The 12,986-nt window shown below is 36.6% G+C and overlaps 1 protein-coding gene and 1 long non-coding RNA gene across 5 annotated transcripts; both read right to left on the bottom strand.

Moving 5' to 3' along the window:
* Window positions 1-1,631: 1,631 nt before the first annotated feature.
* LOC125258416 lies at window positions 1,632-3,551 on the bottom strand. Its single transcript, XR_007182609.1, has 3 exons — window positions 3,316-3,551; window positions 3,000-3,078; window positions 1,632-1,875 (listed from the first exon to the last, which is right to left on the bottom strand). It is a non-coding gene; the product is annotated as an uncharacterized LOC125258416 (long non-coding RNA).
* A 2,526-nt stretch (window positions 3,552-6,077) lies between these two features.
* Window positions 6,078-11,771, bottom strand: LOC125258473 (aurora kinase A-like). 4 transcript variants are annotated; one of them, XM_048175426.1, is made up of 11 exons: window positions 11,726-11,771; window positions 10,477-10,518; window positions 9,945-10,220; window positions 9,528-9,848; window positions 8,711-8,911; window positions 8,460-8,554; window positions 8,269-8,319; window positions 7,646-8,027; window positions 7,366-7,545; window positions 6,599-6,738; window positions 6,078-6,317 (listed from the first exon to the last, which is right to left on the bottom strand). In XM_048175426.1, the coding sequence occupies exons 1-10, from the start codon at window positions 11,748-11,750 to the stop codon at window positions 6,605-6,607; spliced, it is 1,707 nt and encodes a 568-aa protein (XP_048031383.1). In that variant the 5' UTR covers window positions 11,751-11,771; the 3' UTR covers window positions 6,078-6,317; window positions 6,599-6,604. The 4 variants fall into 4 exon arrangements, with proteins under 4 accessions (XP_048031383.1, XP_048031382.1, XP_048031385.1 ...); XM_048175425.1 differs by having other exon boundaries at window positions 6,625-6,738; XM_048175428.1 differs by lacking the exon at window positions 6,599-6,738.
* Window positions 11,772-12,986: the final 1,215 nt, after the last annotated feature.

Genomic DNA, 12,986 nt, shown 5'->3' with positions numbered 1-12,986 from the left:
ATTTACTATAAAGCTGTACAAATTGTAAATTACTATATTTTAACAGGTCTCAGTAAATAATAAAAAGACAATGACAACTGTATAATGTTTATAATTTTGTTTTTAATTGTTCAATTGTAATACTTTAAATTACATTTTAATATTCTTGCAGATTGAACTTTCAGTTTTCTTCACAAACTCTGATATTCCCAGGCCTGCAGTAACATTTATACATAAAAGTTTAATATTACAGCATTTTAAAACAATTAATGAACAAATTCAGAAGAACAATTTTAAAAACTTACAAATTTAAAATAACTCTCCACAGTGGAATGTGTTTGCTCTTATAGTTTAAAGGGTTAGTTCAGCCAAAAGGGAAAATTCTCTCATAATTTACTCCCTCTTATGTTGTTCCAAACCCGCGTGACCTTCGTTCATATTCGGAACACAAATTAAGGTCTTTTTGAATAAATCTGAGAGCTTGCTGTTCATACATTGACAGCTACGCGACTACCACATTCAAAGTCCAGAACGGTTGTACAGACATCATTAAAGTAATCCATGTGACTCCTCCAGTGGTGAGGAGTGCTTTATGTGCAAAAAAAACCAAACAAATATAATTTACCACTTTACTTACAAAAGTTTTGACCTGCAAACGAGTAAAGAGAGCACCATGAGGCATGTTGACTCGAGAGCTGATGTAATTCCGTGAACGTGCTTTGAATAATATTATTTTGAAAATAAAGCGGTAATTTTTGTTTATTTGCGCAAAGCAGTTGCGTCGCTTCATAAAACTGATGTTAAACCACTGACTCACATGGATTACTTTAATGATGTCTTTCTAGCTGTTCTTGACCTTGAATGTGGTTGTTGAGTAGCAGTCACTGGAGGGTGAGAAACTATGTAGATTTCATTAAAAATATCTTAATTTGTGTTCTGAAGATGAAAAAAGGTCTTATGGGTGTGGAATAACATATGGGTGACTAATTAATGACAGAAATTTTTGGGTGAACTAACCATTTAATCGTTTTGCCAGATGAATATTTTACCAGAAACTCCTTAAAGGGTTGAAAATAATCCCATAATTTACTCAATATAATCAAGCCATCCTAGGTGTATATGACTTTGTTTCAACCAAACATATATGGAGTTATATTAAAATAATATCCTGGCTCTATAAACTTTATAATCAGAGTAATTGGTACCTTGTTTTTTGATGCCCAAAAAGTGCATTCATCTATCATAAAAGAAATCCATACGACTCCAGGGGGTTAATAAAGGCCTTCTGAAGCAAAGGCATACGTTTTTGTTAGAAAAATATAAATATTTATAACTTTATAAGCTATGACTGGCCTCGGGTAACAGTCGTACACAAGTCAATTCTGGTGGAAGAGTGTATTGGTATTGGCGAACGCGGAAGCACAGACGAAAGAACAAAACTACTCACGTACGGACGTTACTGGAAGCTAGTTATTAAAGTGTGTAAAGTTATAAACATGGATATTTTTCTTACAAAAACCCATCAATTCCCTTCAGAAGGTCTTTATTAACCTACAGGAGCCATGTGGATTTTTTTTTATGATGGATGGATGTGCTTTTTTGGGCTTCAAAAACCATGGTACCATTTAAACCCATTATAAAGCTTTGAAGAGCCAAGATATTTTTTAATATAACTCTGTTTGTATTTGGCTGAAAGAAGAAAGTTATATACAACTAATGGCTTGAGGATGAGTAAATTATGAGATCATTTAAATCTTTGGGTGAACAAACCCTTTAATACAGGAGGATACATGAGGGTTCAGGCCAGAGTTCTTCCTTTGCACCATCTTCCCACTTCTTTTGCTGAACTGGAACTTTGAGGAGAACTTGCTGTCGGGGTTAATCATCACAATGAACCTTTACATAAAAGAAAAAATTCATTAAATCATTTGATGTGTAAAAACGTTTTAAACATTAAGACAAAAATGAAAATTATGTCATCATCTACCCTTATTTTGTTACAAACCCATAAGACTCTGATTCATTTACAGAACACAAATTAATTCATATTCTTCTCTTTTCATTTTTGTCTATCCAGTCAACCAAAATTTTTTAGTGTCAAGTAAATAAAGGCATTGTAAAAGTAATCCATATGATTTGAGAGGTTTAGTAAGACACATAATTGATTCTCAAATTTGAGAATCTGTATACTGTATTTATGTGCTATGTATTTGGATGACCAATGTTTATATGTGAATAAAAGTCTAAAATCATATGGATTGATTTTAATATGTCTTTATGCACTATTTGAACTGGAATATTTTGGTTGAGTGGACTTTAAGTGGCTGGACAAAAATGATAAGATGTTAAAAATATCTTAATTTCTGAACAAAAGTCATGTATTAATAACAGAAGTTTAATTTTTAACTGCACAGATAGATCTCAAAATCATATTTATGCTTTCTTCTGAGGTGTGCTGAAAATGGTGACAAATAAAAGTATTTTACAGGTGTGCTGTAAAAATACTTATTACTGCCAGCAGTCGGACATTCAACTTTTACCACCTCAAATGTGCCATTTTAGGCGTCCACAGATACTGGCGAATTTAACGTTAGTCGACATGAATGTACAGCCATAAACAACACCGCATTTACAATTCATATCGTGTTGTTCAGATCTGTTCGTTATTTTTGTGGGCTTGTTGTGTTTGCACTAACGTTACATGTGCAACGTAGTGCGGAGAGGCTTTGGAACGAGCATGGCCATTCAGAAACTGCACACGAAAAACTGGAGTTCGCCATGTTTTTGTGCTTTTTGGCATGATTAATAACGGCGTATAATGTCTTCACAAAGACGCCACAGTGTTTGCATACTAATATTGCGGGTTTTACTCTTGCAATAAATGCATGCTGTACATTCATATGGGGCAATAAGTTAAAGCCAAACAATTATATATTAATTACAAATCACAACGAAACGACTGACTTTAAACCTATGCTTTAAACCCACAAAAGCTCGTCACAGTTCAAATGAACACTCACCTGCTCCCAACGTAGTCGAGTCAAACCCAAGACAGAAACCAGTTAATGTTCATAGGCCCTACTTCGATGGTGAAACGTTCTTTAAAAAGGAAAGAAAAGAGAAATATTCATTTTTACACAGAAAAGTTACACAGAAGTTAAGTTTTCGTCAAACTAAAACGAGTTTCCCAGACGAGTGTCACAAGGCTCTCTCTTTACACCGTCAAGTGTGACGTGACTTCACGTGGCTGCATATTTTGTTCTTTTTTCTTTCTTTTTTTTAGTTAAACCAAAAATACAAATTATGTTAAGAAAAAGCAGGAATATTTGTACACACCTTTGCAGCTGCCAGGTTCTTGCATCGCTGTCTTCCTTTTCTTCTTTCTCCAAGCGGAGACATAAGCCTCTCTGTGATTGGTCAGTTTTCGCGCTCATTTGTTTTTACTGTATTTCAGTTTACAGTAAATGAAAAATACTGTATTTTATTGGCGCCAATGGGATATTTCCCATAATGCAACTTTAAAATACAGTAACATACTGTATATCTGTTTTACAGTAAAATACAGTTCATATTACAGTAAAATACTGTGGTATTTACAGAAATCGCTAACAGTGTAGGAGCTACTTTTAGCCTTAAAATGTTTTGTGAATACGGCCCCAGATATGTTAAAATGCTTTATTTATTTAGACCAACTTTACAAATTAATGCTGATGTAAAGTGTAGATCAGTATAGTGTACAGACCAGCAACTTCACTGACAGCAAGAGGAGAGATTCAGCTTTCTTTCATCAATTGTGATTCTCCTACACAACTTGATAAAACACTAAAGCATTTAATCTAAATAAGAGGTTAATATTACATTTATGTTGCATACATTATATGTATTAGACTGTTGATTGCATTAAATCAGTTTACATCACATTTGTCATGATGATATCAAAATCTCCATTCTCCATTACCTTTCTATTTTTGTTGAATGATGAGTTAAACCTACATATTTCCCCCACATATTGTGACATGCATGGGCAAAATAAATGTGTTGCCTATGTCACACTAGTCACTGTATTTTTTAAATAAATAAAGGGTTAGTTTACCCAAAAATGAAAATTCTGTCATTAAGTACTCACCCTCATGTCATTCCACACCTGTAAGACCTTCGTTCATCTTCTGAACACAAATTAAGATATTTTTGATGAAAATCTGATGTCTCAGTGAGGCGTGCATTGCCAGCAAGATAATTAACACTTTAAAATGCCCAGAAAGGTACTAAAGACATATTTAAAACAGCAGTTTGGTGGTTTGATACATGCTCCGAACCACTGATTCGAAATAAAAGATTTGTAAAGCTTCGAAGCTTCATGAAACAGTGTTTTGAAATCACACTATCACTAGATATTGTTGAAAAAAATTATTTTGTTTTTTTTGGTGCACAAAAAGTATTCTCGTCACTTCAAAACATTAAGGTTGAACCACTGTAGTCACATGAACTGATTTAAAGGTGCTGAAGAGGATGTTTTGTTTTATACATTTTTGCAATATTAATTGAAACTGTCTTTACTAACTGATAAAAGATTATTTATTAGGTGCACTGAAAGGAATAATATTAATATACATCATCTGTGCACGAGGTAGGGCCTTAAAAACATCAGCCAATCGTTTACGCAATCATCGCGTAAACGATTGGCCTCTGGCTTGTCAATCACTGCTGTGACGTTCCTTGTGAGAGACGTGCGCGGATTGGCCCTCTGGCTTGTCAATTGCTGCCATGACGTTCCTTGTGAAAGACGTGCGCGGATTGGGCACTCTGGCATGTCAATCACTGCCGTGACGTTCCTTGCAGAACGTGCACGGCTCGATGCTCCAGAACTTGAGACACATGTAAACCTGTCTGGAGTTTGGACCTGTCTGGACAGGAGTAACAACTGCAGATTATGTGTTACCTGCGGTGAGTCCGACATAATGAATCCACTAACACTTACACAGCGAATGCCGGTGGTAAACACTCGTGTTCCAATACTCGTGCACGAGTTTTGGGAGGCGTTCCCTTGAAATGAGCTGTGAAGGAGGGCGGTTGTTCTTACGCATGCGCTCATTTCAAAAACTCACTAACAGTCTTTGGTTTCTCAGTCGACGAAAAGATCCTCTTTAGCACCTTTAAATATGTCTTTAGTAGCTTTCTGGGCATTGAAAGTGTTAATTATCTTGCTGTCAATGGAGGCCTCACAGAGACATCGGATTTTATCAAAATTAACTTAATTTGTGTTCCGAAGATGAACGAAGATCTTACGGGTGTGGAACAACATGAGGGTGAATGACAGAATTTTCATTTTTCGGTGAACCCTTTAAAGATGCAGTGTGTAAATTTTAGTGGTATCTAGTGATGAGGTTGCAAATTGTAATATAGAGAAGCTACGGTGGCCAATACAGGACAAACATGTCATGTCTGAGACAGAAGAGAATAGCCAGTCAAGCAAATGCCGCTCTGTAGAGCAGTTTGTCTGTTTAGGGCTTACTGTAGAAACATGCTGGCGCAAAAGCGACTTAACCTGTCAGGGGACCTGCGGTGTATGATAGAAATGTTTTTATTACCTTAGAATGAGCCATAACGGTTCATTATGAAAGGTCTTTATAGACCACTGAAAACATAGTTATGTATATTATATTGCAGTTCTGTCAATAGATCCTCCTAAAATTTACACATTGCACCTTTAAACATTGTAGTTGCAAATATACTTGTAGTCAGTAGAACATCTGTTGAGGAACCATCAAAATAAAGTGTTAGCAGATATTAAACAAAACCCTGAGAGTTAGTTGACATGTAGTTGCAAAGTTATTTATAGTTATAAAGATGTTAGTATCGATGTGTCTAAAGTGAACCACCGAAATAAAGTGTCCCCCTTACATTAGCATTGTGTGCAGAAATCAAATGTAATGAATCAATGTTAAGTGCTAGTACTGAAACTGATCTTAAAGGAATGGTGCACCTGTTTAAATAGAGCAGACTGTTTAAAAGCGTTTCTCCTTTTGTAATTATTGAAAGCATTTATTCAAAGGGATCATATACAGATTATATATATATATATATATATATATATACATATATACAGATTGGTCATATAAAAAAGTGCTAAATAAATAAAGATGTCTTGACTTAAAAACAAAGCAAATGTGTCTGTGATGAACTGATGTCTCGCGGTCTCTCTGTTCTCGCTCAGACGTGGACAGGCTCTGATCTCTGGTGTGGCGGCTGGAGTTCCTGTCAGGTTGGGGTTGGTCTTCAGGCTTCGGGTCAAGTCTCGAGCTCAAGTCCTCCACCAAGGACAGCAAGCATGTTATTTCCTATCCAATACAAAGATTATATGAACAAGTCAACTCATGAATGTTTTTAGAGCTAATTTATAACAGAACTGAATTCTGTTTGCATCACTGATTCTGTTATTTTCCTGTTTGAAGCCGCTTTGAAACAATCTGTATTGTATAAAGCGTCATATAACGAAGGTGACTCGACTGGACTATAACAAGAACATTACAATGAACACAAATTACAATCTCACTACAAATCATCCAGAATTGAAGACAAATGATAATAATCCTACTCTGTCTGTTACACTTCCTCACACCTGAAATCACTGATGGGGTGAATCTCCTGAGCTTCTCCAATCTAGATCATTTCTAATCCACTTATCTTGTAACATCTGCTCTAATGTCGGCCGTTTAGTTGGATCCCGGGTTAGGCACTGGCTAATCAGATCTCTGCATTCTGTACAAATTTTAATAAGGAGAGAGAGCTGGTTAGTCATGACCATGTGACTTGGCATCTATGAAAACAGCACCTACAACATGATTAATATCATGTAAAATGTTCCTTATCTTTACTGTAAAAGTGAAGTATGTAGTTCCTGCGACACTAGTGGCACCTACAGCGGAATTACAAAATAAAGCATATTTTCGTAAACCCTTGCAAACGTCCCTTTCGCGCATCGCGTCTTCCACAGATTAAACAGCTCTTACCGGTTCTCGTGAAGGCATGTTTCAGGTCCAACATATTAGGAATACTTTTAGCTGTGTTGCATTTGTCTTTATGAAAATATATCGGGTGCATGAAGATGCTGTATGATACTGAAGCTGCTTTGTAGAATCACAAATACTCTGTTCGCTTTGACCCGTTTAATCTTTGATGCTATAAATGCAGCGAGTTTTGGCTTTCACTGCTGTAACTAAAGCTGAATTTATTTTCCCATGACTCCGCCTGCTACAGTAGCCACGCCCCAAACTCTCGCTATACATTGAGCTATATATGAAAAAATCTTACATACTTCACCTTTAACAGTTTCTGTGCAGAGCCTTTGCTTTACGTTGATCAATGTTATCAATATTATTCACTCACCTTTGGATAAGTTGGAGTTCCGAAATGTAACTTTAGCTTGTACGATTCCCATTCCATCCCTAAAAGGAGAACACGTGTTCACCATCTCGTACAACAACACTCCTAGAGCCCAGACGTTCGCTGCGACGGCGTGGAATCTCGGTTCTGTGAGGACTTCAGGTGGGCAGTAATCCGGTAATCCTGTGAGCAGACATTTGCACATTGTTGAGAATTTTTTTTAAAAGCGTCAAATAATCAGTAAGTCTCTACATTCAGGTTTCCACACTCTCAAAATGCTCACCGAGGTATACGTTGCTCTCGTAGCCATCGCTACTAAACAGCTGACCGCAGCCAAAGTCTATCAGCTTGAGCTCGAACGTGTTCTTCTTCAACAGGAAGTTCTGCACATGAACATCATTATGAAAAACGCCACGCTCAATGCAGTGTTGTACTGCCAGCACAGCCTGTCGCATGATGACCCGTGCTGTTGTTTCGTCCAGTTGAGGATGACGAATGATGAAGTCCAGCAAGCTCTCGCAGGGTTCAGGGAACTCCATAACCAGAGTGAACTTTCGAGGATGTTCAAACCAATTGTATAGTTGTATGACGTAGGGGCTGATGGGTTCTCGCCTCATCATCAGCAGCAGCGCCACTTCTGTAACGAGAGGTTCGGGATGCCCAGGCTAGAGAAAAGTAGTAGACAGAAGGTTAGTTGGGTAAAAATCTGAAGAAAACATTTTTTTAAATGTACTTTTCTTTGATCTTTGTAGATGTGTTCAACAGAGCCTTTTCAGCTCAAAGTTATTTGGTGTTTCTAGGCTTATTTGTCTATTATATTTACACCTAATGCTTCCTACAGGTGTATAAACTACAGAAATCAGCACTTAAACAACTAAACACACATTCAGGTTTCGGCCAACTTACAATATCAAGATAACGGTTGTTGTCAGTCTTGCGAATCCGCTTGATGGCAACCTGAAAACAAATAATTTCATTAACGGTAAAAGTATTCAAGCAGCTGACCTTGCACCAAGTATTAAACCATCTGTTAAATGTCTTCAATATGTTTTGATGCATGCAAGAGCAAAATGTTTGTACAATTCACTAAGATTTACCTTTTTGCCATCAAATTTGCGTCTCCCCTCGTACACCCTGCCAAATCCTCCGGATCCAATCATCTCTCCCACGTTAAAGAGAGACTCAAAGGACTCTGAAAACAAACAGAAAAATATGAGCTTGCTAGAAAATTGTTTTGTATTGAAAATATCAGTTCTGCTTGTGGCGAGAAAATAATATTAATATTCTCTGAAAACAAGACAACAATACTGTTTAAAATAATGTTGGAAAAAAATGACTGGCGATTTACCTTTCTTTGTCTTGACTCTGGAGTGATCAGGTGACGGCTCAGGATCAGGTGACGACTCCAGATCTGCTGGAGGGACAAAAGGCTCCACAACATCCCCAGCACTACTGTGGCAACAGCAGCTGAAAGGACTCTTCATGGCCTTCCACAGCATCTTCAAGAAAGATCGAAATCCTTTCCTCTTCCTCCTTTCTGTAGGTTTTTCTGAAATAAAAGAAAAATAATGGAAAACAATTATTAGAAACATCTCTGACCTCAAATTAAGCAATGATAGAATGACATAACTTATATTTTACTGTGATATTTTTAGCTGTAATTTTGCAAATCTAAAGTAATGGAAATATTTCCTATATTGACTTCTGCTTAATGCCTGCATAAATGTCCCAAAATCATATTTTACAATATTAATAGTCATTTTATTTCACAATTATCACTATATTTTTCTTAATTTATCTGATCTTTCATTAAAAAGAGGACACATTCAGGCTTCATTTGGCCAACTCTGGCACATGTGGCACAGTTCTAGTTATGGCAAAGATCATGGGCCACATCTTAAAATATATTTAATATATATATATTTAAATAAACATTGATTTTTATTAAATCTTATTAATGACATAACCAATTCTGCAATACTTGCCATGACAGCCATTTTGACAACTTTGTGTGTATTTGACAATTCATGTGCAATAAGTCGTAAAACAGAATTGTTTTCAGGATCGTATGCTGCGTGAGAAGCGGGTGTTTCGGGTGTGTGTCAGACAGCACAAGTACCATTGATCTGTACACTTTACACGGCCCAGCCTCATTTCAGTCTCACCTGTTGAGCTCTTGTTCACAGGAGGAGACTCCATGGCAAGCCTCTGCTGTCTCCAACTCTCTAAAGTCACTGTTGGCTCGACAGGAACTTGACCTGGCAGCGGAGGGTTCATCCACTCTTCGAGGCTGTCGCACCTGGACAAACAGCGTTTGCCACAACTGCCCTGTTCGTTTGGGCTCTCCGATCCATCACCGCTCCTCCTCCAACAGACGCTGTACGTGCCTCTGCTGCTCAGGCTTAATGACTCTCTACAGAACCGCCTCTTTACATTGTCCTCAGAGAGGGACAAAGATGATGTGGACATGATGCCCGCTGAGGAATCTGGAATATTTCAAACATCCAAAACTGTTATTTAATAATATCAGTAATCAATGTATTAACTGAGCCACAACTCCTTTAATAAAAGCTTATTCTGACCTCTGTGAGACCATGTAGCAGGTCTTTTAAATGGAGTGGATGGACGTCCGTCATCTGGGCTCTGCTGGCTGCCGCTCTGCCACTTCCTCCTCCAGTGATCCTGACCTGTGGACACAAAAACAGACTCCGAGGGCAGAGGAGTTAAATATCCAGGTAGCTCCTGGCTCAGTGTCTGGGTCGGGTCTGGCAGCGGATCCTGATGGCGGTCATCAGAACCGGGTCTCCAAACCTCCTGACCGGCCGTCTGAGAGGAAGAAGCTCTCCTGGATCTGGAGGCTGGAATATTTCAGACATCACATAGTTAGTAATGTTTTAATAATAATCAATAATCAATGTCAGTGGTCAATTACAAACTGGTACTATATTTACTCAAATTGAAAAGTTTATTTCATATGCATGGAATCAAATACATGTGATCACCTAATGTTAGCTGGGAAAATTGTGGGATCAAATGGGTTCCCTCACACTTTCACATTAAGTCAATCATTGTACAACATCATACCATAAAGAAATGAAAAACTAAGGCACTCACCTCCTCTTCCACCCCTGTGAGCCTTCGACATCCTCCTCCAAACTGCAATAAAAACAATACAAAATAAAATATAAAAAAGAGAATAAAACACAACTCTCCTCAGAAATACCCCACCTCAAAAAAAAAGAAAAAGAAAAAAAAAATAATAATAAAAGAAAAGAAAAAATAACGTAAATGAAACACCAAACTCCTTCTAATAAGAAAAGAACAATAAAATAAAACTGTCCTTAGAAATAATATGAACTCTTCAAAAAATAAAACTATGTATCCTCCGATCTCCTTCTAGAATAAAAGTCTCCTTGAAATCCTCCAAACAGCTTCAAAATCCGCACTGAAAATGCTCTGCAAAAGTCTCTGAATTCGCCTCGTCTCTCAGTCAACAAACAGCGATCGGTTCGAGTTTGTATACAGTCAGAATTCATAACTCGCGTCCCTATAGCAACTAAAATTTGAATCACTTCAAAGTCACGTGTGTGAGCAGAGCGCGTGAGCGCGCATTGAATCTGAAAATTTATTGAAGTTACTAACTTAATTTTGACGTTTTCTTTAATACATGTTAGATTTATTCTTTCTTAACAATTATTATTCCTATTATTATTATAATCCGTGGAATTAAAATCCATCCTGTCCAAAATCTTTATTAGGCCTATTCATAATTGAGCAAAAGCGTCACTTCTCAAGGCAAATGGATCTCATAATCATTGCTTCTGTCTAAAGTGCATGATGAGGCCAGAAATGTCCAAGCCTTCATGAAAACTGTACGCCAAATTATCAGAAAAGAAAAACGCAGCGCAGTTTCAAGTTCAAAGTTACAAAACAGCAAATAACCTCCATTCATGAACATATGAATTTATATATGGTCAGACACTTGCACGTGTCACCATTATTAACATTTGACCAAAATGAAGCTCAAAAGAGTTATGAGGTCGAATTTCGGAGATTGTCAGAGACGCTTTGTCCGTCATTAAAGCCGCATCTGAGGCGCATTACCGTTTCCATCATCTTATTATAAAGTTTACTGTAGCTATGCGGACACTCAGTTGTTGTTGTTTTCTGACATTTGGCCTAAAATCTCATGCTATTAAAGAATAAGCTGCTACGCACAGACTTCAGACATTATTGACTATGACTCGATGACAAATGCTAGACTAAGACACTCTCTCCGCTCCTCAAACACTAGTTTTTATAGAGAGAGTTTTTTGAGTGAAGAAAACGCTGTACTTATTCAAACAAACAGTTCTTTATTTACCCTCATATTGTAAACAGCACTTCATTCACGATAGGGGCGGGTGGAGTTATGGGGTTTGACTGACAGTTTGAAGAGCCAATGGAGTTACGAGGTTTAGTCACAAGCTCTTTTTAATACTTTTCATTGGTTAAACATTTCAAAACACAGAGACGTAATGATTTATGGAGAAATTTTTTTTTTTTTCACGAAATTTGTAGATACCAGGTTTCTGCATGAAAGCGACCATATGAATTAATGTTTTGAATCTTTTAACTACAACTACACACTATAAATGTTTCTGCTTATTTTCGCATGTCCTTCTGCCTCATGTAGCCCCGCCCCTTTTCAGCGCTGCGCTCGTTGTCTTTTGTCTTCCGGTTTTTATTTTTTTGATTTAGATTTTTTATGAAACTTTCAAAATTACAGAATTCAATAGCAACACAATTTCACACATTTCCACATTTTTCAAGTATACAATGAAAGAACAATAGTTAAAATAAAAAATAAATAAATAAATAAAAGGGGATCACAAACATCTGTTAAATTCATTTAGCAAATATACAGTTCTTTGGGCTTTTCGGTTTTTTGAAAACTTTATTCTAAATAACCTTTAAAGACTGTTTGAAAATGAGCAAAATTGGCTTTCGAGTTATTCCATTTAGATTGATGAATGAAAAATGTTCCCAATAACAAAAACAAATCGACAGTATATATATTATACTTTTGGAAAAGTCATATTCATGTGAATGAAGTAAAACAGAGGACAAATTTAAGACTAGGTTGCAATTCATTTTAACACTTAGAAATTGTGACATCTCATACCAAAAGAAAGATGAACAGGCACATTCAAAAAAGAAATGCACAATAGACTCTCTTTCACAATTACAAAAAGAGCAATTGTAATCAATATCCAGATTAAAACGCTCTAATGGTTCTTTCACAGGATATATTCTGTGAGCAATTTTAAATGACACTTCTTTGGTTTTATTTGTTACACAATACCGACTAAGAACTCCCCAAAACTTTTCCCACTCAAATGAAGGAAACATTAATCCAAACAAATTTAGATGGAGGAGAAGAGATATTAACAAAAAGAGATCTAATCGATTGGTTACTGCATTTATCATTAATTAAATCAAGTTGATCTAAAAACAAATATTTAGAGACTGTACTCCCTACAGTGTTACACCAAGTACCCTGATTTCTGAATAGAGATAGAACTTTGGCAGAAATAGAATTAAAGGCAATACAATATTCTTTAACAGAAATATGACACTTAAAT

Source organism: Megalobrama amblycephala, linkage group LG22 (genome assembly GCF_018812025.1).
Source record: "Megalobrama amblycephala isolate DHTTF-2021 linkage group LG22, ASM1881202v1, whole genome shotgun sequence".
In the NCBI taxonomy this organism is placed as follows: Eukaryota; Metazoa; Chordata; class Actinopteri; order Cypriniformes; family Xenocyprididae; genus Megalobrama; species Megalobrama amblycephala.
Note: the sequence above shows the minus strand (reverse complement) of the source record. Positions and strands in the feature narration are given on the sequence as shown.